This window comes from Prinia subflava, chromosome Z, assembly GCF_021018805.1.
Source record: "Prinia subflava isolate CZ2003 ecotype Zambia chromosome Z, Cam_Psub_1.2, whole genome shotgun sequence".
Classification (NCBI taxonomy): domain Eukaryota; kingdom Metazoa; phylum Chordata; class Aves; order Passeriformes; family Cisticolidae; genus Prinia; species Prinia subflava.
Genome location: NC_086283.1, coordinates 6,411,153 through 6,436,435, shown reverse-complemented (window position 1 = coordinate 6,436,435; position 25,283 = coordinate 6,411,153). Strand labels below are relative to the sequence as shown.

Sequence of the window (25,283 nt, the reverse complement as noted above, 5' to 3'; positions counted from 1 at the left end):
GGAAGGGAAGGGAAGGGTGCGGGAAGGGAAGGGAAGGGAAGGGAAGGGAAGGGAAGGGAAGGGAAGGGAAGGGAAGGGAAGGGAAGGGAAGGGAAGGGAAGGGAAGGGAAGGGAAGGGAATAATCTGTCTACTAGTAAACTAAATCAGTAGGCATAAAGTAAAACTGATGTGCCCAATTAAAAAATCTACTCAAGTGGACTACATAAAGGGAGAAATAAGGTTAAGAGATGCAGGGACTAGCATTTCTATTCTACATTATTTCATTTAGTCCAGTTTCAAACAAGGTCAAGACTGCCACTGTGCTCGGTTTCATACTGCATTAGCAACATCTTGCTTGCAGGCTTAGCAGGGCCTTACATACAATAAGTTCCCTCAAGCAGAATCAGGCTCAATTCAATTAATTTGCTTCAATGAAGTGCCACATTGTGATGACAAGCAATAAATGGTAAATTAGATCTTCAGTGCATAAATCTTACTTAGAAGTGTCCCTCACAGCAAGGGTTCACAGGCAGCACTATAATTGTGCAGACCAACAAAGCAGTGCTATCCCAAGCTACCAGCTTGGTTATGGTCAATCTCCTGGAAAACTGCCTCTGTGAGGGGGAGAGAAATTAGACAATTTTTAAAGTTTGAAGCAGTGACCAAAATTTATTGTTCCACTGTGTATTCATCTGTCTGTGACTGCCTTGAGTTACTCAGCAAAGGTAAATGAGGCCAGAAAAGAGGGGAAACAGCTGAAAGATATATGTGATTTTTGCAAGTTTTGAGATGTCATTTCACAAACTATAGGGTGGAAATTCAAGGAAATCTTTGTTAGCAAGAGGAAGAAAAAAACTCACAACCAAAACCTAAAAACCTAAACAAGACACAGCAGAGGAAAAAAAGGAAGAGGTAGTGGTGAAGGTTGAGGGTTTGGAGCAGTTACACCTCTATCTGCAAACTCCTTCTGAAAGCTGCTGACAGAGCTTTGGCATCTGATCATCTCCTGACTGCTGATTAACATAGCACTGTTTTATATTTAACTCAGGCCAGAACAGGAGGGGCTGGGGGGTGGGGTTGCACTGCTTATAAGGGGAGTACAGCAGAAACAATGTTCTTCTGTGTCAGTTCCCTGTGTCTCCCAGCCTAGCTGCACTTCTTTTGAACATTCACGTTTCCTCCAATTGCATGCTGTCTTTAATTAATTGAGTGTCTCATGGAAAGTGAGGTGCAGGAGACAGGCAGAGGACAGCTATAGCTACACAATTAAAATACAAACCAAGACTGCTGAGTTTACTGAATACAAGTGCTGAAGTGACTAATAAGCTTTTTTGTGGTTAATGTTTTGCTCTGAGAACAGACCTAAGAGCTGAGATGGAGGGCATGGATTTTGAGGATGGGAAGTCCAAGAGGTACTGCATGAAGACAAAGCATGTGGCTATCATCTGTGGAGTCGTGGTTGTTGTAGGACTTGCTGTGGGGCTCGGTGTGGGATTGAGCAGACCTAAACCTCCAAAGGCAACAGAGCAACCAACAACAGATCAGACGACAACAACAGAACAACCTCCTCCCCCAGTGGATTTGGGTCCCTGTCCTTCCAAGAATGATGAGACTGGAGACTGGAAAGATTTTAGGCTGCCCACTTATGTCAAACCCATCCACTACGATCTGGAAATCAAGCCTGAAATGGAGAAAGACACTTACAGTGGGACAGTCAGTATATCTATTGCTTTGGAAAAACCAACCAACTCCCTGTGGCTTCACCTGCGAGAGACCAAGGTTACAGAAATACCCACACTCCGGAAATCTTCAGGACAGCAGATTGCTCTAAATGACTGCTTTGAGTACAAGCCACAAGAATACGTTGTGATGAAGGCAGCAGCAGAGCTCCCTGTCTCTGATGAAAGCGATCCCTATGTGCTCACCCTGAAGTTTCAAGGCTGGCTGAATGGTTCGCTGGTTGGGTTTTATAGGACCACCTATACTGAGAATGGACAAATCAAGTAAAGCAGTTTTATTTATTAAACTTTATTCTCTATTTTTACTTTCTCAGGCCTGCTCTATTCCTGTTTCAGCTTTTCAGTCTTGTCTCTCACCAGCTTGCTGACATTTCTGGGCTGTTCTTCAGTTTTCTCATTCAGGAAGATGCTGTATTCAACCCCTTTGACTAGTGAGTGTGGGCTGGAGATATGAGGGGTTTGTTATTATTATTGTTATGAAAAACCTTTTCAAACTCTTGTGGTCCAAGCTTACCTTTGAACTGAATGGCTCCCTCAAAGAGCTGGAGGGATCAAGGCCTGTTTTCATCTCTGTAGTACAATAAATAGCATACAACTATCACCACTCTCTCCTGTTATCCCCAAGGTAACAGTTTTGGTGTAAAATGTTCTTCTGGTAGTTTTCCTGATAGCATACCTCCTTAATGTTGTAAGCCTGAGGAATATTCAAACCAGAACTTCTCTGTCTCTCTTGCAGCTGGCTTAAATTATATGTAGGAAAGTCTAAACTATTAGGGTTATCTTCTACTTTTTTCTTTTTTGTGTTCCACCTCTTTCTTATTAATATATTAACAGTTATTAGAAGATTACAAAGTCTCTATGAGTTCAGCTAACCTATTCCACTTGCCAGGTTTGTACTGCTTCAAGGTGGAAGCTTGAAAAAGCCATTGCCCACTGTTTAAAGGCTTATCTTCCCAGTTTGGAGAGGATGCTCACCCATTTTCTGATATTTACATTTCTGAAGTGACTCATTCCAGCCTTCACAGCTGGAAGATAAACTTGGCTAGACTTTTAGAAGGCCCTGTAGCAGGAACATGGAGACAAACACTGATATGTTTTAATGGCATTTCTTTGCCCTCCTCTGACAATGGTGTCATGAGTGAGAGTATTGTCAGCTCCATTCAACTACTGATAGGAGTAGCAGCAGTGACAGGCACCAGCAGCATCACATCCAAGAGGCAGAGGATAAAGCAAGCATTGATTTTTCACATGGAGAAATCATGCAGGGAACAGCTCAAACACCTCAAACTCCAGGCAGCTCTTTTCCTCTTGTTTTCCTCCATCTATGACCTCAGCATTGCTCTGACTTAAAAGGTGCTTTGGTTTCATACTTTGAATAGCTTTGGTTTCATATTTTGAGCATCTGACAACTTCACAGCAGTTTTAAAGTGAAACCTCCTAGCATCCTTCTAAATTGAGATCTGTTACTTCCTTTTCATTGGTGAAGGATTTCTAAGAATTAAATTTATAGCCCCAGGTTTGTCACAACCCCAAACAGCAGCACCACAACATAGGTTTTCTGATTTGCAGAGCAGGAGAGGTGAGTGCCTGTCCCTTAAATCCAGACAGTATAGGTAGACAAGGGATACATCTGATACCAGGAAGAAAGAAGAACTTCACAACCAAAGAAAATATAAAATGTGAGCTCACTTTGACTGTTTCTAGTTCCTGAATTAGATGCTGGAAACTACAATTGCAAGGATGATCCTAGCCAGCAGTCTGAAAACTCTCAGTGCAGAAAGGAACTTTGAGGGTGTGAGTTTGTTAGGCTTGAGAAGGGCTTTAATAATAAGTGAATGGTAAATTCTGAAATATTTTTCATGTGATTGAGTTTGGACCGATTGTTTGTAGGGGTGGCAGAGGTGATGTACATGATAGTGCTAAGTACAGCTTTGAAAGTAAAGCAACCACCAGCCAAATTGTTGCTATGCAGCAGAGGGTAGGGGATAGGATGGGGTAAGGAGAAACAGTGAGGCAAGGGTTTAATTACTTGTTAAAAATGCATTTTCCCCCAGCTTTCTCCTTAAAAAACAATGCTGATTGGAATTAGTGTTTTTATTTTGACTTTGCCTGAGGTAGACACCATCCTTGGAAAATTTCAACCCAAATAGTCCTGCTCTTGTCATGTTGCAAGTAAATACAAAACAGATCAGGTAACAGTAATGATCAAACAAATCTGTTAATAATGCATATTAAAGAAAGGGGACAGAGGTGAAAAGCAGATCCAACACGTAATTAACCTATTCTATTTTCCCTTCTGTGCAGTGTTAGAAGCAGTGGGACCTCTTGAGAGACTTAATAACACTGAAAGTCACCTCCTAGGGCTGAACTACTCTCCAGACGTTTATCTGTGAAGGCAAAGGTTTGCCAAAGCATTGCTATAAGCCCTTTTGTTTACAAACTGGGCACATGTCCAGGCTCTGCGGTTGCTTAGACTCAAATCTCGCAGCACAGTGGAAAACAGGTAGGGATGTGCTGAACACACTTTTAAGTATGGGATCCTTGAGAGGCTTAGGGAGAGGAATGCCTCATTTGGGGATCCTGTTTAGACAGATCACACAATCCTCATCAGGAAAAAGGTGTTTGTGGACATGCCCTGAAGCATATCATGAGATACCTTGGAAATTTTAAATTGACATGCACATGCAGGTAGGGAACAGGAAAGCAGAAACTTTCAAAATGTAGATTTTGGACACAAGACATGCCTAGATGCTTCTCTGGGTTCCCAAATCTAGCTGTGAGCACTTGATAAAGTCCTTTGGTAAAACTATTCCTCTGTCTGTGCATTTCATTTCCCCATTGATGAAAAAGGAATAACAGTCCTTCTCTACTTTGGACGATGCGGTGAGCATAACTACATTATACTTGTATTGTTTTCAGACCTTATGGAAAAGAGCAAGAGAAGAGTCCTTGCCTAGTGAATTTATTCAAGTCATTAGTTTCTCTTAAGGAATGTGCTAAAGCTCCCTTGTATTTTTTCCTTAACATTAAAAATAATACCAACATGTCACAGCAGATGGCCTTGATTTTGCAGTACTCTTAGTGACAAGGTATGGCTTCCCTTTTTAAGGAATTCCCTCTGTTGTCTGTAAGAGAACAAGAGGCTGGCATATGGCTAACAGGGATTTATTTAGGATTTTATTGAATAGACAAAGGTAAAATTTTCTTCTGTGTACAAAAGTAACACTGCTGATTTTCTTCCTCAAGGAGAAAGTTTTCCCAGAAAAAGCAACAAGTCAGAATTTTAAGAAAGACTAGGAGAAAAATCCTTCAATGAGTTCAGGGAGGAAGGGCTTCACACTACTGCCTTGTACTTCAGGGGAGGGGAAAAATAAGAAAATTCATCATGGTTCTAAATGCATCACTGTTTTACTTTGAGACAGCCGGATGCAGTCTCAGCCAGATCTTCACTTCTTATTACTATGATGTTTACAACTGTCAACTCTAGTTCATATTTAAAGGTCTGGACGTCAACTTCAAGAGTAGAAGCCACCAAGCAGTGAAGAAAATCTTATCTAAAAGCTACACTATGCCATTTGAAAGTGAATTACAACATCTTGTGTTTCTATTGCCACTTCTATGCATGCCATAGTCTGGAGTTCTCATCATCTAGCCTATAGGAAGGGTACTGCTGAGGTTTTTCACTCCTAACGTCTGTCTGCCTCCACAAACATATGAGGATAGATGGATTATCACCTTATAAATCAACAGATATATCACAATGTTATCAGTCTGTAGGAACAAGACATAAATGTGTCAAAATATATAGCCAAATTTTTAACAAATAGCTGTGAAGCATTGCCCTGGAGGCTTGGAGTTAACTTTATTGTGAAATAGCTCTCAAATCCTATGAAAAGTAGATAGTGACAGCAAAGAATGCACCATGCAAAAGAAACACTGAGTCTGAAAGGTGAATGTTCATTATGCTTTCTGCCCATGAACCTTTGAGCTACTATTCCAAGGAACATGAATGGAAAGAACCCAGAAATATTACCTGTGCCAGGCTTGTAAATGACCCTTGCTGCTACAAGTTCCTAATGACCAGTTTAGTATTTAACCATCACAGGAAAATGCCAAGGGCAACAGAAACATTGAAAAATTGGTTGTCAAGTGAGCTTGTAGGATTGCTGCAGATCTGTAATTTATGATGTACATTTTTAATTACTTTTCAGAAAGAAAAACTACCTTAATATAGTTGGAACAGCTGTAGAAGTGCTGTCAGAAAATGCTTGACATTCCAGATTAATTGAAGGAGCATCTGTGATCCCTTTCACCATCAATCACTGGAGAATATGCTCTGCCACTGTGGGGGTCACTAATGGAGGAGCCTGATGTCACTGAGAGAAGCAAGCACAATATGAGAGAATGCTCACAACCTTCACCTTATGTTTTTACATGACCACTATTGTCTAGCTCCTCCAGCTGGTTGTGCATAACTGAGATGGCTTTCTGACACCCCCTCAACACAGCTTGCATAGCATCAGTTATGTACTAGGATGTTCACCTGAATTTTCCATGTTTTCTCCAGCAGTTTGACTAATGGAGTCAGGGGACCATAGGACCACCAGGAGAAAACTGTATGTGGTAAATGCAGAAAAAGAAACACACAAGCAGGATGAGATTTATTGGCATTTACCCAATTTCAAGGTGTCACTTCAGGAGATGTTCAAGACCCTAATCCCAAGATATTCTGTAGAGGGTAAAAAACTTCAGCAACAGGTGACAACAAGTTGCAGCAACAACAACAAGTGACTTATTCCTTTTAGATGATATCTTCAGTTCTTTATTTTAGGTGCATAAATCAATGGGAAAGCTCAGCAGGAGGGTCAGCAAAGTTTTCACTATGCATGAGAGGTCATGCCTCTCTTATGCCTGGCTCCTAAAAGTATCTGATGATAAGTAAGTTGCATAGCTTTTGCTCTGAAACCTAGAGAATGTTGATGACAGACTGACTATGCAATGTCAGCTCATGCATTTCTGATGTCACCTTCTTTTATGAATGGATAAATGTGCACAAATATTTGTAGTTGAATTTAGGTTGTGAAATCTTTAGAAAAAATGCTTAGAAATTGCAGACAAGATTTCAAAGCCATATAATGAAGTCTTGCCAATGTGTTGTTTGCTTTAGGAGCATTGCAGCTACTGATCATGAGCCAACAGATGCACGGAAATCATTTCCCTGCTTTGACGAGCCAAACAAAAAGGCAACTTACAACATTTCCATCATCCATCAAGATGCGTACCAAGCGCTTTCAAACATGCCGGTACAGGTATGTATTTCCCAACTGCTGCCTAAACGTAGCAGTTCTGTAGAGCCACTGAAAGGTAATGTGGATTGCTGGGTTCTTGCATGTTCACAGACTCTACCACTCAGGCACAGTAAAACTCACAGTGAATAAACATTCCATGAAAGGACTGGTTGGCTGGTCCAAGCATGAAGTGGTCCACCAGCACACGACATGGCAGCACAGAGTTAAATCTAAAGCAAAAGTGAAGCATCTCTTCCGTCGTTAGCTAGCTGACCCTCTGTTCAGATATTCTAGGTGAGCATACCCGCTAACTATAAATAGATATTGGCAGGTTCTTCAGTCAAACTGGATAGGCTCAGAGAAAGACCACTCTGAAAGGCAGCTGCTTCCCAGATGAAAAGTCTAAAATAATCACTAAAACTGCATAATGGTCCAGAACAAGGATCTGTTGATCACAATTTAATGGCAAAGAATCCTGCTAGCCAGAAAGACTAGAATTATTCTTTTTAATAATGGAGGATCTGAAACCCTATCTGTCAGTTAATGGTTGTGGACATTTGTCATTCCACCATGTCTCTAATTTCCAAAATAATCCATTTCTAGATCTACTGTGTCAAATTCCCAGTTTTGCATGAAATTCAATGGCATCAATTATTTACCTCTAGGCCTTCTGGAAGAAGACTGAATTGCTTTCAGATGAGAGAGTTTCTACTGAATAGTTTAACTGAATGTGTAATCTATTGTGTAATTTCTATTAATAAGTTCTGAAGTGGGAGATAAAGTGCCAAGCTTTTTTGTTATTGTTCGGTTTTTTTTTGGTTTTTTTTTTTTTTTGTTTTTTTTTTTTTTTTTTTTTGTTTTGTTTTGTTTTGTTTTGTTTTTTTTAAGGCAGAAAAACCTGCTTCCAGCCTCCAGGCTGTTGGCATTTGAAATTTTCCAATCAATTCCCCATCCAGGAAACAAGGTCTGCTTTTATTTAGAGTTCCCCAAACTTTTTCTCTTAGCAATGCAGCTGAGCTATCTAATACCAGGGTGATACAGATGCATCCATACCCTTTTAAAGCTCTGAGCCATTGTTATTAAAAATATTTCTATAATACCTAGAAGGCCACCAGACACTTTGATGGAAGTTGTTTCACACATGAAAGGAGATTGCAGTACCTTTCCTCACAGACCTCAGATAAGTGAGAGTACAAGCAAGGAAGTAAGGGGACAACACTATGTTATCAAGATTTATTGTGTTTTGAGATTTATTTTACACCTTGACATGTGGACCTTGCCTCCATTATGGACCTACAAATTAGCCCTTGTAAAGGGCTAATTAATCCTTCTTAATTGATTTGCTAAAAAATAAGTACAGATAAGAAAATGTAGGTTATGCTGAATTCATACTGAGGTTTGACTAAGGGATTATAGCAGGGCACTTTTCCACCTGGTCAAGGTGAGTAACTCTGGTCTTAGTAAGTGAAAGAACTTTGGGAAAATTTTCCATTACAGATGGAAATGTAAGAGTTGTAAATCCAAGGCAAGTTATATTTTACCTGTCCTGTAGTAGTTTGGGTAATCAGCATGGCAAAATCAGATCAGTAAAATCAGACTCTTGTACATTTCATTTGCATTTTTCACTAAAGTTGAGTTTCTTCAAATTTCTTTTTTCACTCAAGTCCTGGCTTTGTTGAAACAACAAAAGAGAGTAAAAATGGATAAAATAATGGAAAATTAGATTATGAATAACTTTTCCAAAAGGGTAATAAATATATCAGTGAATAGGTGTTTTTGCTCATGGAATCATATTACCTCTAACATTAACTGCCTGTGCTTTATTTATATTCTGCTTATAACAAACAAAACTCATGAACCACTGTAGAAGGCTAATGTCTTTTATATGCTTTTGTCTTTTATTCTGTTTAAGTTAGTCATCCAGTCAGAAGCATAAAAATTTTCAGATTATAGCAGAAAAGAAGAAATACATGTTTAGAATAGAATCATAGAATAAGCTGAGTTGTAAGGGACCCATCAAGATCATCAAGTCCAACTCCTGGCCTGTGCAGGACACCCCAAGAGTCGCATCATCTCCCTGAGAGCATTGTTCAAATGCTTCTGGAACTTCGTGAGGCTTGGTGTTGTGACAACTTTCCTGGGGAGCCTTTTCCAGTGCCCAACAACCCTCTGGGTGGAAAACCTTTTCTTAAAATCAAACCTCAACCTCCCCTGACTCAACTTCATGCCATTTCCTTGAGTCCTGTCACTGGTCATGGGAAAGAAGAGAACAGTGTCTACACCTTCCTATTTAGTGTTGTCAGCAAACTTAGAGGGAAAGCCATCTGGAATGCTTTTTATCTGATTTGCAAAATAAAGACTATGATCAGCACTAAATTTTATGTATATTTAGGCAAACCACCAATTAGCAGTGCTCATTTGTATTTGAATTAGGTCAGGATAGATTCATTACACTGGTCTATATCCCAGGTAGAATCCCTGCACCATGACTTAAATATGTGATGCATGTATTTAAGAGAGGGGAGAATTCAGTTTCCACTCTGTCCAAAGTGATGTTATTTTATGCAACTATTGCAAGAACAAAACACAGCACACACCAGAAAACTCCTGTTGGCAAAATTTCTGTTCATGTGAATTATTTCTGATGAAAATTAGAGCAAGGTAAACCTATTTAGTGCCAAAAAAGCAAAGTACAATTTCAAGTAATGCAAAAGAAAAATACCTTGTCTCTTCTCATGCCTTTAGCAATGAAATTCCAGAAGAGGTGGACCTGGAGAGCTGATTTGTTGCTCCTATGCAGTTGCAGCCTTCATACAAATATTGTACTCTAGTGCATGTGTTTGCAATTTCAAAATTCAATTTGATTATTTTTGCATTTCTGCAGAAAACTGAACAGCTCGGCGATGGCTGGAATCGAACAACTTTTGAGAAGTCAGTCCCCATGAGCACTTACTTGGTATGCTTTGCAGTGCACCAGTTTGCCTGGGTAGAGAGAAAATCTGAAAGTGGAAAACCTGTAAGTCCTTCTGCAGCCTGAACATGGTTCAGATGACAGATGTGCCTTGATTTGCATTTTTTCTTAAAAATCTCTTTTTATACAAACAGGGACATATTTTTCCCTGTCCTGTAGCTTATTTTATGCAGCCTATTTTATCAGATTCAGTGTTCACAGTGGTCCCTCTGATCTTCACTATGTAAAGTGTTTTGCAGGCCTTCCCTGTCTCCAACCTTGTGAGATCCCATTTAGTACCTTGCATATGAGCACAGAGATGAGGAAGGAACACTCATTTTCCAAATTCATCCCTGACTTGAGGCCCAGTGACAAAAGGAATGTACAAGTTAGAAGCGTCACAGGCCATGAATACAAATACTCTATCGTTTTCTGTGGGTTAAAAAGAGTGAATTGCACTTGATATTATTACAGCGTTTGAGACACAGGATTACAGTGCTGTATGTCATTTTGTAGTGGCTTGCTTTATTTTACAACAGTGGCAACAGGCAACTACCCAGTGTAAGTTCTGTAAAAATAAGTATAGAAGTGATAGTGCCTGCCTAAAGTGCTGGATATTTGCTAGATCCCCTAAGGAAGTGAACAGGTTTGAAGGTGAATCTATTAAATTAAAATAGCTCCTTCATTTAGATACACTAGGCAGGCCAATCCATTTCTTGCTTAGATTCAAACCTCCTGAGGGTGTAGCTGATCGGGAATAAAGAGATGACAAGATATTACATTGAATCACAAACTGAAATCCAAAATACAACATGCCCCTCAACAGAAACTCCTCATTTTGCCTAAACCTAGTTTGGGATACTCAACCTGCTGTTAATTGTTTATTGGTTTATATCTTTTTCTCATCTGTTACAGAGAGTGATCCCTAGGGCTGTATGCTTTTGCTTCTTCCCCTTCCTTTCCCCTTATGTAACACAGGGTTTTGTCATTCACATGAGCTGGCAGAGTTTTCCTCGTTTTCTGGAGGCAATGTCACAAACGGACAGGGAATCTAGATTAAAACCCCAGCCAGGCTACTGTTCCCTTAGCAAGTTATCTCTTCCTTAGTTTCTTTAACCAAAAAGCTCACCAAATCCTTCCTCACTGAAGGCTGTTTGCTGATGTTAAAATCTGTCTCATTGAAATCTCCAAAGTTCTGATTCAGCTCTTAGCAAAGACTTCCTGTCACAGCACTGTGCTGTGCACTTCCCTCTGTGCCCTCCCTTGCTAGTGCCATGCTGTATGCTTATATTATTACTTGACAAATAACTAAAGCTAAGTTACACGTAGACAAGTAAACGGAGCCTGGTTTGAGATACAGATGTAATATTCTTAGTTCTCTGCTGTTTGGCTAAGTAATTCACAGGAGTACATTTTTACGCCACTCAGTCACCAATTTTGTTAACTTGCTCCTCAATATAGCTGATCCACTCATTACCAGGGACAGGACTTTGACCGTTTGGTCTCAAGAGATATTCTCTGGAGTTCAGTTCCTTTAAAACTGAATTTGTCAAGATTTTTATGCAGAACAGAGTGCAGTGAGGAAAAGATGTACTGAAGAAGTGTGTAACACTGTTTTCTATGTGCAGAAGTTAAACATTCACTACTTGTCCATGCCACGCTCCAGAGCATGGCCCTGAGATCACTATTTGGTTTTTTCCTCAAGCAAAACAGTACAGCCCACAATGTTCCTGACTGGTTGTAGCTTTTCTAAACAGAAGGGAGTGTTCACTGAAACATGATAATTAAAGCGTGTGTGTGTAGAAGCAGGGATATTTATGTCAGTACAGAGGTTGCCTGAAGAAACATCTTCTAATTCAGGCCCATGTTACTACATATTTTATTAATGCTGTTCACTAAACAATGTCTGAGGACTTGCCTGCACTAGAAAACTTGGGGTTTAAGTGAGGTCAAAATCATAACTTTCCTTTCTCTTAACATGGACATAGTTTTACCAATATCAAATACATGCATAAGATCCATGACTAGATGTTATCTTTTCTCCAGGGAAACCAGACTATCTTTAGGGTTTTTAATCATATATATAGAAAGTTATTTTTGTAACCTTTCCAAGACTTCCTGTCCAAGAACTTTGAAGACCAGCTGAACAATGAGGTATTTAGATTCACCAGCTACTGGAAAGAACATTCCATAGTTTTCTGTGTAAATTTCTAATAACAAATCCTTCATTCAACAGAAAGTATCCACTTGATCCATAAATTACTTTCATAAACAACAGCAAGATCATATAGCTCATGACATAGTAAATTATTTAAAAACTCTGCCATTCACTCTGAAAGCCCTAATGTAGATAGACATTCATGAAATCAGTGGTGGGAAATATGCCTACAGCTGGAAACAATGCTCCTGAGCTGATTACCTGTCAGGTACTGAATGTCTGGTTTGGAAAATCAGAGAGGAGATTATACAAATGAAACCCAAAGTCAGTTCTAGTGCAGGCTGAGGGTTTTGGAAACCATTAATATGGATCAGCTAGGGGACTGAAGACTGCTAAATTGGGTAAGAGCTTACAGAATTGGAAATTGCAGATTGTAATTGCAAACTGACCCTGGGGGAAATCCCTTGGCTGGAATGGATTCCTGATTGAATTCCATAAGCTTTTGGGTTTTTTACCTTTGGGGTTTTTTTGCCTTTTTTTTTTTCCCTCAGCTTTATTTCTGACCACTTTCCCATCCTCCTCTCTCGTTGGAGGGAGTGTAACTTATGGTATTGAAATCAATGTCTTGTCAGGCTCCAAAGAGTTTCTGGAATAGACCAGCTCCTTTGCCCAGCTTGGGTCCTAAACTCCTGGCTGTAATACAGCACTGAAGGAGTAAACAAGCTACACCAGTGTAGATGAATGTGTCCCATTCATAAGAGTAACGGAGCTGGTGTAAACTAAAAAAAAACTAGGAAACTAAAACTAGAAACTTTACTCCATATAGAAATCTTTTACCCACACTAGAGATTTTCAGGGAAAGGGAAGAGAACAGCCCACATACAGCTTCAGCAAGCTTTGGGACAAAGTTTGAGGAAAAGATCCCCAAAAGGCTCCATGAATTCTGAACTCAAACTTTGTCTTCATAATGTGAAGATAACTCCTCAAAAATTTTTTTCAAGTTGCAGGCCTCCTCATCATTGGCATGAGTGCCATAAAGATTCTAGTCCTCCAGAGCTTGTTTCCTACTGCTTGGCAGCAATAGCCAAAGCAGTCCCAGGTTTCAGGGATATAAAGGCCAACCTTCAACACGTCATTTTTCGCATTCATACATACAGGAGGAGCACAGAAATGGTCACCCATCAAGTACAGGGCCACCAAACATGCCAGTTTCCCAGACCTGCCTGGTTATAAGAGAGAGAACTGATTTTTGCTTATGATATCCTGGGGCAGCCCAGAAGGCACCAAAGCTGTGACCGAGTGGCTGTGTGGCCCAAGGTCCTGGTCCAACAGCCACTCAACCTGCACAGGCCAGCATGTCTGGGAAGGGTCACAGATCAAGTAAATGCACTGTCTTTAGTGAAATCTTCAAACATACAAGAACAAGAAGAAACTGTGGTGGTAGTATGTAGGAAAGATATGAAGAAGTTTAAAATAAGATGCTATGGGCTTCTGACACATTTCATTGATGGGATCAGTCAAGATCAGTGAACTGCTCAGAACAAGTGGATTCCTTCTGACTGTGCTTGCCCAGGTTTCCTTCTTGAGAAAACCAGGCCATGGGGAAGTAGGGGCTGGTGTGCAATCCAGGCTTGGCCACTGTGAGCTTCTGGACATGGGTATTGCCAGCATTACAATTCAGACAAACAGTGGAAAGTGTGCACATATTGACTTGGTCTCTCTTATGTACAACACTTGAAAAACTTTGTTGAATAAATGTGATAGGGAACAGAATTTGGTGCTCAGGCTAGTCTCAGAGAAAACCTGCAGTGTTACTGATATGTGTGCTAAATGCCTTTTCAGTGTTGGACACCTGATTCCTTTTAACTGAAAACTTTTCTAATTGTCTCTCTGTATTTTACAGCTGAGAGTCTACGCCCAGCCACAGCAAATACACACGGCAGAATATGCAGCAAATGTAACAAAAATTGTATTCGACTTCTTTGAAAAGTACTTTAATTTGAGCTACTCTCTTCCAAAACTGGGTGATTATTAACGTTTATATTTTTCATTTTCTTAATACAGTGTCATAGTTATGTTTCTCCTATAGATCTCTGTACTTTGATGGAAAGCAGCCTAAAAGCATTTGGTTACTAACTGCTGATGTTATGTCAGGATGTTTTAAAACTCTACCAGTGTAGTTCAAGATGTTTTTAAATGTCATGATGGATGAGTTGGTCTCAGTTACTGTTTAGTTACCACTTCTCACAGTTCAGTTTGCTGAACTGAAGAACAGGTCCTGGCATGTTTATTTTAAAGTGTCTTGTGGAAAATCAAGGCAAGCATTGATGTCATCAGCAAAGGACCATCATGAGTTAAAACAGAGCCAGAAGTTTCAGAAAAATATGTACCACTTCCATGTGATACCTTCTGGACAAAAAGCAGTGAGATAAGTGAAGATGTAAACTGCCAGAAAGTGTGCCATATTATTTATTAACCTGCAAAGTGGATGTGTATCCACTTCTTACAAAGATGAATGTGGTCCAGCATATAATTTCTAGTTTCTACTGCTGGGCTAAATAAAGATCTGGGACTAAATAAAAGCGGGCACACTCTCAAATTTTGCCCATGGTTACAAAACAAGCAAAGAGAAGGTAGTGCATTTGGGCATTCTTTAGTTTGGAATATCTGGACTCTGGATCTGATTCATGCAGTGAAACATGCACAATAATCAAGATAAGAATACAATGAGAGTTTTGGAAATTCTCTCTCCTAAGACCTTCAACGAGGTAATTCAGTTAGATTCATGAACTTAAAAGGATGGAAAAATACTAGCTGCAAACAACTCAAGACGATATAGGGGGGAAAGCCCCCCAAAACTTGAAGACAATTAATAATGGCTGTGCAAACCTTTTGTTGGATATTTGTACCTGTACCTATCAGGCTAATGTATATTACTTTAACAAAAAGCCTTTTACCTCCTACTTTCAAAACAGCACCTGAGTTTACCATAAATATGTTCGCATTTCAATGACAATAGGATTAGGGAAACCAGTACAATATGTTGTTCTTTCACACATTGGTCCCCGGTAATAATAGGTACTATATCTCACCTGTGCTTTATATTCAAACTTCCACTGTCATGAAAGCTGATGACTTTGCCATGGCAGCATCTGGATAAAGGTCTGTCTGTGTGACAGAATGGACTGGTATCTTCAGGTCAGCAGTGTCACAGGATAGATACTTTTGCAAATTCTATACTGTTTTTCCCAGAATGTCTATTTGTTGGATCACTAACCTTGACTTGCCATGATGTTCCCTCATTATTAGAAGTTATCCAGGTCAAACCTGATGAATCAGATATGTTTCTGCATAATGGTGTGTTTAAATATTGTATTTCACATTGATTTATGGTTTCTGGCATTACCTCTCTCCTTGTAGCCTCATTTTGACTGTCATTGAAGCCCTTGCCAAACTATCAGCTTTGATTCTGTAATCAAGTTGTTTAATTTAAAATAAGTAATTCCTATCTTCTGTTGGAGTGGGATAAGGGGTTTTCATTCTATTCAGTTTTAAATCCATCTGTACTTTTTCACTAACCCACATAGAAAGCCTGTGGTCATTATTTGCAGAAGAAAATGCCAGTTCAATTGCATCTGCAATTCTCATTTAAACCTATATTGATTACTGACCATAAATGAGTGACCTCCACAAATTGCCAGGCATAGAAGCAGATGTTGTTCACTGCATGGGGGATTTACTTCAGTTAACATGTCAATAATATTTTTAATACAACAGTGTGACAAACAATGTCATGCCTCATTATTCTACAAATAGTTTCAGAAGGTTTACTGCCTACAGCACATCCCCAGACAATAATATTAATTTCTGGAGCCAAAATTAAGTAATGTATGATATGCACGTTCCCAGGAGATGGCATAGCATCACCTCCCAGGACAGATCCTCAGCAAGTGCAACTGATCCTACCTCAGTTAATCTCAGCAGAGCCAGGGCACTTGCCATCAGCTGCTTTAGGCCAATTCTGTTCTTGAACACAGATCATACCCCCACAGTCTACACTAGTAAGCCAGAATCAGAAATGGTAAGCAAAACAGACTGTAAATACTCAGAGAGAGGACAAGCTAATTGATTTAAAAGCTACAGTGGTAATCGTTGTCTCCTTCTTTTAATGCAGATAAAATAGCTATTCCAGATTTTGGAACAGGTGCTATGGAGAACTGGGGGCTGATTACATACAGAGAAACAAACCTGCTGTATGATCCTGAGGAGTCAGCCACATCCAACAAACAGAGAGTAGCTGCTGTGATAGCCCATGAGCTTGTTCATCAGGTGTGTTTTATGACTTGAGTCACTTTTAGAGTGTTTCAAATATATAGTCACAACATTTTAATCTTGCAAATACTGTCATTAATTTCATCTCAGGATCTTCTACATGTGCTCAAAATCTGATGGCAAAATATGTCCCCATTAGAGCTTCAAAATACCATGACTACTGCCTTGGAATTGTTCTCAGGAAGTTAGATGTTTGGACCCAGACTGCCAGCCAGTTTATGAAATTCTGTCTAAAATGTCTTAGAGCAACTAATTTACGTGTGCAGATGTCTCTTTTGGGCAGGCAAACAGGGACATACACTGTGGAGGCTGAAAACATATCCTTAAAAGCAGAAATCATCAATTCAAGAGGAAGAAACTAAAAATATTTTCAGTGGCACATGAATCATTAGCAATCTCCTGAGTAATATGTAATTTTATAATAAAAGTGATGTTTTAACACAAGGCAAAGTCTTCATTCCTATTCAAACCCCAGAATTATGATAATTTTCATCTAGCAGCAGGAAAAAAGTAAGCAAATGAATGCTCTATATGCAGATGTGAGATACTGAAACGTACACGTACTATTTATCTAAACCTACATCTTTATGTTTATAATTGTAGTGGTTTGGAAATATTGTAACCATGGACTGGTGGGATGACTTGTGGTTAAATGAAGGATTTGCCAGTTATTTTGAGTTCCTGGGAGCAGATGAAGCAGAACCAGATTGGCAAATGGTAACTATTTCTGCCTTGTGGTGGGTTGGCAGGGCTGGGAGGAGCATTTTGGAGGGAGTAAAATTTAGACAAGTATGATGAAGACTTAAAGTATATTTATAGAAAACTAACACAGTGTTGTGCAACATAAAGAAAAAGTTGGTTTGAGTTTTTCACCTACCTATGTTATGGTCTGAAACTAGTCCAAGTAAACTTTATGAAGTTTTAGTCTGCAGGGAAGAGTCATTCTTTTTCAACAAGTGAGACAAGCGTTTAGTTATAATGCCAAATAACACCTAGGTGGGTTCTGGACAGAGCCTTAACAGTTTTGCAGGATTGCTTAAAGGTCTGACTCTGAAAGATGGAGATATTCCTGTATTTATTTAGTTGGGCTGTACTGTCTTCATGGGACTTGGGATTGTTATTTGATCTGGTAAGTGTTGGGAAGCTGGGCCTGTCTCCACAGCTTGGGCTATTATCAAGGAAAATACTCGATTCCCATTCAGCTTCTGCCAGCATTGTAAGTGTCATTTCAAACGCTCCAACTCAGACAACCTCTATTCTGTACAGTGTAAAAATAGGTAGTGACAGTAGATAGCTGAAGTGCTAACTGTGCCAACTCCAGATGCTTTAAGGGTGTTGCAAAGAAGCTAGCCTTAAATATGTGTTATACTCTGTGAATAAAAGGAGTTTTCTGGCTCCTTCCTTCCTCCCCTCCCAAACAGATGTGATGGAACATAGCATGCATATTTTCCCCATGAGGTTCTGGGTGCTCAAACACACACCACATATGCCAGTGGAAGGGAGCAGAGTAGGTTTTGTATAGGTTGAACCTGTTGAAATCTACTATCTCCTGAGCCTAGTGGCTTTAGAAGCAGGCAGTACGTACTTGCTGCTTTCCCTGCCTCTCTCCCTATGGAGAGGCTAAGAACAAAATCATTTCCTGGATCACTTTTACATTTAAAGTAGATCTGTGGTCCTAACTATGTAAGAAAAATTCTAATTATTGAATTTAAATTTTAAAAGACCTTTTTTATCTAGATACTATGTTCATCTAAGATCTTAGACATTTCAATGTTATCCTAGTGAGTATTAGAAGAGGAAAGCTAAATTGAATTTTAGTCTTTTTTTGTCAATATTGATTAGGAAATAAGAGGATTTTGACTGCTGGCTACTTAATAGTTTTTAAAAAATTCAAATCAATGTAAAAAAATGTTATAAACATTTGGGATGGGATGGGGAATGCTGCCTCCTTCTTCTCTCCCTCTCTTCCTGCCCAGCTCCTCTTTTGCAAGAGGAGACCACAGTGCTTTGTAAATATTGTCACTTCTGAAATTGGTAACACAGGCCACTCTTTTTGCCTACTGGGGACAAGGGAGGGAAGGATGGGTGCATCTGTGTTATGATACACAGACGAAAACAGGATCTGCAAAAGGCATATTATCTTAGTTAAGGAGAAATTGTATCCCTCCCCTCTCAGACGTAAAGCAAGTGTTGGCAAGTCCTTCTTTAGAGGGCTTGAAATTTCGTTCTATTTCAAATTGCCTAGAGAAGTTGAAGTTCAGTCTACTCATCTGAGAAGTAGGCATATGCTCCTGCCTTTGTTTCTATCCTAATGATGTCTTCTCTTGCTCAGCTTGAACAGGTTTTAATAGAGGATGTGCTTCCTGTACTGAAGGATGACTCTTTACTGTCTTCCCACCCAATTGTAGTCAGTGTGTCATCTCCAGCTGAAATCACCTCTGTGTTTGATGGGATATCCTACAGTAAGGTAAGATGTCCGCCTGTTGTGTCTTTGGATGCAAAGGAAGCAGCAACTTTGGAGAGGACATAAAAGTCAGAGGCGCTCCTAATCAGGACTCCGAATTTCCCCTGAGCTGTGTCTGTGCAGGTCTTTGTTCTGGGACATTCCCAACTGCTGTCAGTGATGATGCAGTTAAAAGCAGCTGGGAGAGGAGCAGTGCAGCCAGAGCCTTGTCAGCACTGCGCACCACACAGGCCTGCTCACAGCATGCAGTGATGAAGGCAAAGCAGTGTCACCAGCCTCTGCCACTAGAGTGTTGGGTTTAAAATTAGAATAAACCAGGTACTAAGCACACCTCACTCCATTAAGTTTGACAAGATTTTTGCTCATCCCATCCCAGTCAGCGGCAGTGAAGACCTGTGCCTATAAAGAGTCCCTAAGGAGCTAGCTGGAAGAATACCTTGGGTCTGCCTGAGCAGAGAGACACTGGAATGCAGGAGTCATCCAAACACTGCTGTGAACAGGGCACACAGAGGCCTTCGGGAGCCCTCAGCCTCTAGTAGTACTTGCTGTGGTGGGTGGCACCCCAGAGCTCAGTGCTTGTGGGAAAGTGTTGTGAGGTCCAGAGCGTGCGGGACACCAGCAGCTGTGCTGAGGATCACCTCTTTGAAGACCCAGCCTAGGGGGCTGAGGCCAGCTCATCTCCCTCCATATCAGATGTAGCCAAAGCCACTTTGTCCCCAGACAAGCCTTAGACATGTAACAAAGCAGGTGTCCCCCGTATCTAACCAGAGAGTCTCTTGACTCAAGGGCCCCAACCACACTGTTCCCTCCAGTTGTTTTCTGCAGTGCATCAAGAGACAAGCCCAAAGAAGCACAGAAGAAAACAACCCTGTCACTCCTCTACTCAACCAGCCATCTCCCATGCTGCTTCTGAACCTGATACACCATATTTTTATTGGCAGCTTCTTGTATGAGTCTGTCATTGTTCCTGATCTGATGTCATAACACGCTTCTACTTAACACACAAAATCCACCATTATTAAATACTGCTTGTTGCTCTCCCTCCAAGCTCCCACTGTCAACTAAACATAAAGTATATATTGCATTGAATTTAGCTCTGCTACAGTCTCTAACCATAGATACTGCTCTTATTAGCTAGACTTGATCCATCCATTTCCATCAGTTTTCTGTTTTCAATTGTTAAATCCTCTATCCAACAATACAACCAGTATTTACTGCATCATAAATGCCTCACAGTCAAACCATAAACCACGTAAAAACCTGCATTGTGTAACACTGTTTTTAAATAAAACTAACAAAAGTCACGAAATATACAGAACTTAATCAAATACTCTGGATCAAAATGTATTTTAGTGGTGAGCTAAGCAAGAGACATACTTTTGCAGGGTCTGTAAAAACAATGAAGAAAAGAAATCCTAGCTTTTACTCATCTCTTTGTGCCTAGATAATTGCTACATGAACTCATTTTTTTAAGCAAAAACACTTGAGGACTTGTGCATTGTTTGGGAACAGTTTGCTTGGGATATAATTTGGCTTGGGTTATAATTTGGCTTGAAAGAGAAAGTCTTTGCGTAGATTTAGCTCAAATTACTGTTGGTATTTATATATAAATGCGTGACAAAATTAGCTTGTTTCTTTTTGGCTTTATTTTGGCTTCTCTTTTGCATTTTTAATTTAAAAACAATCTTCTCATGATAATATTCATTACTAAACAAATAAAGCATAATTTGAAGTGCTCTCTGTTAGTCAGAACAACCAGAGAGCTTATCCAATCCTAAGACCCTAATGAATTGCCTAAGGGTCTATGGAATCATTGCAGCGTATTCTTTGTGAGATCCTCTAACTGCTGTGTGATTGGTAGGGCATTATATGCCTAGGAAAGCTCTACTAGAGTAGAGCTGGTGAGTAAGCAATTAATGTACATATTTGTTTTCATCTGCTTTTTAACAGCATTTGCATCTCATCTCTTTCCCAGTTTAATTCTCTCTCTTATTTTGAAAGGTTTTATTGAAGTAACAGTGATGTTTTTTGAAATAAGATCTGTTAGAAATTTGCTCTTGGACCCCCACATTTTTGGAACTTCCCAGCTACAGAAGTTTAGGATTCATCTTCCACATTTCTGCCACAAAAAAAAAATCTTGTCACATACTTGGCAATTACTATGAAATCATGTGGGTGTTGATAAAAGACTCCCCCTTATATCCCTGTCCTGATATCAGAGAACGTCAGCTAGTCAAATTAAGGTCACTTTCCTGAGCCTCCCCAAATAGTTGTAAGAAAGGAAAGTTATTAAAACACTGGCCTTCCTCTAATTTTGTTAGGATGAGTTTTTCTCAAGTACATTCCATCATGGACTACAGAGTAATGACAAGAGAGAGGGGAAGAGACTGAAAAACAATAATAGAAGGTGAAAGTGACTAACTATATATTACAATTTACAGCAAAAGAAATCTCCACTGTTACCAAACACATGTCTAAGTGTGTATTTCTACTTTGGCTTATAGTATAGATGGGAGAGGATGGTTTATGAGAGGTGATACCAGATAAGAAGCTACTGAGAGACAAAGCTGAGGAACTGAGGTTTTAGTGCATACTCATGGCCTTATGATTACTGTTGATCATTAGACAGCCTTATGATTACCACTAATGTATATTGTTCTAAAGGTACGGAACTGGTTTTATCATATTCCATGGCAAACACATCAGAATTCTGTATTGGAAAATAGTCATCTGCTGACCACCTTGACTCTCCAACAATAGCCTGGAAAGCAGTTTAAGGCATGTCTGTTCAAACAGTCCCTCTGCCATGACTCCTCTAGTCATTATTCTCAAACACATAGAGGAAACAGGATTCACTGAGAATTCAGATAATATTCTTGTTTTTATGGGACAACTGGATTTTTAAACCATTCATAGCATTAGGCTTTCAACTGCCCCTTGATTTAGTTCAGAAAATGAAAACATGCTAATCCTAAAACTGTATTCCACATCTTAGATTGAGTTTGCACTCCTTTTTTTTTTTTCCTTCATCATTTTGTGTACACTCTGTTCTTTGTTCCACATGGCTCTTCTATTTCTCCCTCCTGTCTTTCTCTGGTTTCTTTCTTCTTTCAAAGTCGCAATTGTTTGGATTTTTCTGTGACACCCAAGCTAGTAACTTCTGTGGTCCCAATTCTACCCTGCTTCAGAGGCCAGAGCTCTTACACTAGTCCTCTGCAAATCTCATTCCTTATTTTGAGATGGTATACTCAACCTGTAAAGCCCCAGACTTGCAGCATTTTTAGAGTTCCCTTCCTGTTGCGTTTCATCTGCCTCTCTCAAGCTGCTCCCCTGACAGGTAATCCCCAGCTGCCCTCAACCCTGTCCTGTTCAACAAGAAACAGAGAGCCCTGCTCACACAGACTGGTAGAGTGGCAGGACAGTAATCTGCAGCAGCAGGGCTGAGGAGCTGAACATAGAAATAAGTCTCTGATCACAACTAAAGACTTACTCTCACATCCAGATTTAAGCTCCACTAGGTAGGCGTGCCATCCCACAAAGAAAGTAGAAAAACCACTTCCTTCGTCTGATGGAGGATTTCTATTTTTGCCTTATAAAATACTCATTCCTGTGTTGCCTTTTAGATGAATGGAAATCAGTGTTAGAGCAGTATGGATTGACCTTCTCCCCTTTCCCTTTGTCCTCAGGGTGCATCAATCCTCAGAATGATTCAAGACTGGATTACACCAGAGCTCTTCCGGAAAGGCTGTCAGGTAAAGGTGGCACCAAAACCTGCCAGACATACCACCCATCTTCATGTGACAGTAGCAAAGCCGTTATTCAAGAAGTGAATATCAGAGATCCTGGTATTGGTAGCAAAACCACTTAGTGCATTTCAGTACTGAGTGGACAACATGTAGAGGAAGAAGTTCCATGCTTCCACAGAAGCAGAAATGTGAGCTGCATAAAGATTTGATAGCTGGACAGTGAAGACCTAAATTCCTGACAGCTGTTAATGGAAAAACCTCCTCTACCCCACTGTTATCCTGTTGTCAGCTGGGATTCTCTCATTCCACTGTGAAGTGTGTCTGCAGCTTCCTATGGCCAGCATCCTTCAACCTACACAAGGCTGCTATGTAGGGACACACTAAGAGGCATAAGGTCATCCATGCCCTGATGCAGGGACACCCAGCCCTAGAAAGTCAAGATAACAGGGAGAAGAAAAGGGATATATTGTACAGTTCATAGTCCTTTCTTGTGAAGGAAAAGACTGGTGCTACAAAATGACAAAATGGGAGAAAGGAGCTGTCCCAGAAGGAGAAAGGTTGTCTGTCCTTTATTCTGAACAGATGTTGGTAACAAGTTACAGCGCAGGCTTACCACTTTTGTTCTTACTTCCCTCTCTCATGAAGAGCACATTTATGGGCTGCTACAAGATAGTTGTATTTTCCTGTACTTCTCTTTTCGTATATTCAATCAGAAGAGTTACTCAAGATGGGGAAAATACAGCCACCTTGTCCCCAAGAGCCTAACCCTTCTGCTCAGAGCCTTCAAGAGCACTAACATAGGCAGCTGTGGCGAATAGCGAAACAAACAGCACCATCTACTGACAGAACACCACAAGGAGCAGGTGACAGTGTAGGGAAACACCCGCCGAGCAGCCAGGGAAGACACAGGATAGGAGAAAGGTTCAGGCGTTGCAAACTCTTCGCTGAACACCATTACTCCTTGTAAAAATCGTTTTGATCAAAGCTTAGAGGTGGCTTGACTTTCCTACTTCCACTCTGAGTCCTCAGGTAGTGAAACCTTATGAAATATCTTCCACTTTCTAAACAGCCTCTTACATTAGTCAGAAATTTGCAACAGGGTATAATGGTGTCAATTTAAACAAAACACAAAGAGCTCTTCAAATACGAATTTGTTTCTCACTAACAAGTCACTCTGGAAAACGCTGACTTTTGGTGTTAACTAGATGCAGTGGACAGCAAAGGAATTTCATCAGCTGAATACTGATCCATTTAATCTCCCACTCACAATACTACCACCCATGTGTGGATACTCTGTGCAACTGAGAGTATCCACACATACTCTCTGTATTCCTGTACAGCTGAACATGTGTATTGTTTTCATAGGCAAAGAAGAAACACTGGTAGTATTTTCACAGTCTTCCATCTCTCTCTAGGCTTATTTGAAGAAACACCGTTTCCAGAATGCCAAGACACAACAATTTTGGGAAGCTCTGGAAGAGGTATGTTTTGTATCCGCCCAAACCCTTGCTAATAAATGTTTCAAATCTCACCAACTGAATTCAGTTTCTCAAAATTCTAATATTCTGTAGCTCTTCTGTCAATGAGAGATCACAAGCTAGGTAGCCTCCCAGTATACTTCTCTTTTTCCTTTTTTTTTTTTTCATAAGGCTGTGGGAGTGGAATAAAGATCAAGAAGGAGGCCTTGCTAACAAACAGCCTGCTACTGAAATATTCTCCCTGCAACTCAAACTCATTTCATGTGAGAAAACACCTCTCATCCACCATACACATGCACCCCGTTATGTCTCTTTTCTCTATCCAGATTTAAGTGTTTGAAAGCTCTCAGTAGTATCAATTCCCAAGTAATTTTGATGCTTACCTCCCTCTCTAGCTTCTGGGTCCCTGTTGGGTCATCATCTGTGCTGCCATTTTCTGATCTTTCCTGTTTCTTGAGACTGGACTATTTTTTCCATGTATCTCATTACCCCCCATTACACTTGCATACTGCCAAATTCTTTCCTGCTATTATTTCCTTTTCTCCCAGCCCTGTGGACATGCACACAGCCTAAATTGTGCTTTTGTGTCTTGTTTCTAGTTCCGGTCTTCTCCTTGGTCCTAGACTTCTTCCTACTCAGCAGAACTTCCTCCTTTCTCTCTCTAGTGCTTTGCATCTTCACATCATCTACCAAATCTGGAGAAGGAAACATTAGAAGTGACTCCAGCTTGCCTCTCTCACAGGTGGCATGCTGGGGAGGTAGTGACAGCTTTCTCCAGCTCCTGTTCCTATGACAGAGGTTCAGGGTTCACAGAATGAATCAAATTTTACATTGGTGCAGCTGCTGGTGGTTAATACTGGCTCTTCTTTCAGACTCAAAACAGCACACACTGCAAAGAGGCTTCTGGCTTTAAAAATCCCCCTGTGCCCTTTCTGTCCTGTTCAGTTTTTCTGACAGAAAATAAAAGGAGAGATCTTAGAACATGCAAGGGGCCTCAAAGGTTCCTCAGTGTTTCTTGTCCATGTTACTAGCCAGTCTCGTGCCTACACATTTCTCATTTCTTCTGTGGGTGTTCAAGTTTCCAAATAATTTCTTTTTTCAATGACAGGCACCATAAATGGATTTAATGGAGGAATTTTTTGTTCTGT

At 40.2% G+C, this 25,283-nt stretch overlaps 1 protein-coding gene across 1 annotated transcript in view; it reads left to right on the top strand.

Moving 5' to 3' along the window:
• Positions 1–1,117: 1,117 nt before the first annotated feature.
• Positions 1,118–25,283, top strand: part of ENPEP (glutamyl aminopeptidase) — a 33,894-nt gene continuing 9,728 nt past the window's right edge. The window contains exons 1-9 of the mRNA XM_063423460.1: positions 1,118–1,983; positions 6,887–7,028; positions 9,892–10,023; positions 14,019–14,139; positions 16,290–16,444; positions 17,051–17,164; positions 18,780–18,914; positions 22,598–22,663; positions 24,073–24,138. Coding sequence (XP_063279530.1) covers positions 1,355–1,983; positions 6,887–7,028; positions 9,892–10,023; positions 14,019–14,139; positions 16,290–16,444; positions 17,051–17,164; positions 18,780–18,914; positions 22,598–22,663; positions 24,073–24,138 — 1,560 coding nt within the window. The 5' untranslated portion in view covers positions 1,118–1,354. The remainder of the gene's footprint in view (positions 1,984–6,886; positions 7,029–9,891; positions 10,024–14,018; positions 14,140–16,289; positions 16,445–17,050; positions 17,165–18,779; positions 18,915–22,597; positions 22,664–24,072; positions 24,139–25,283) is intronic.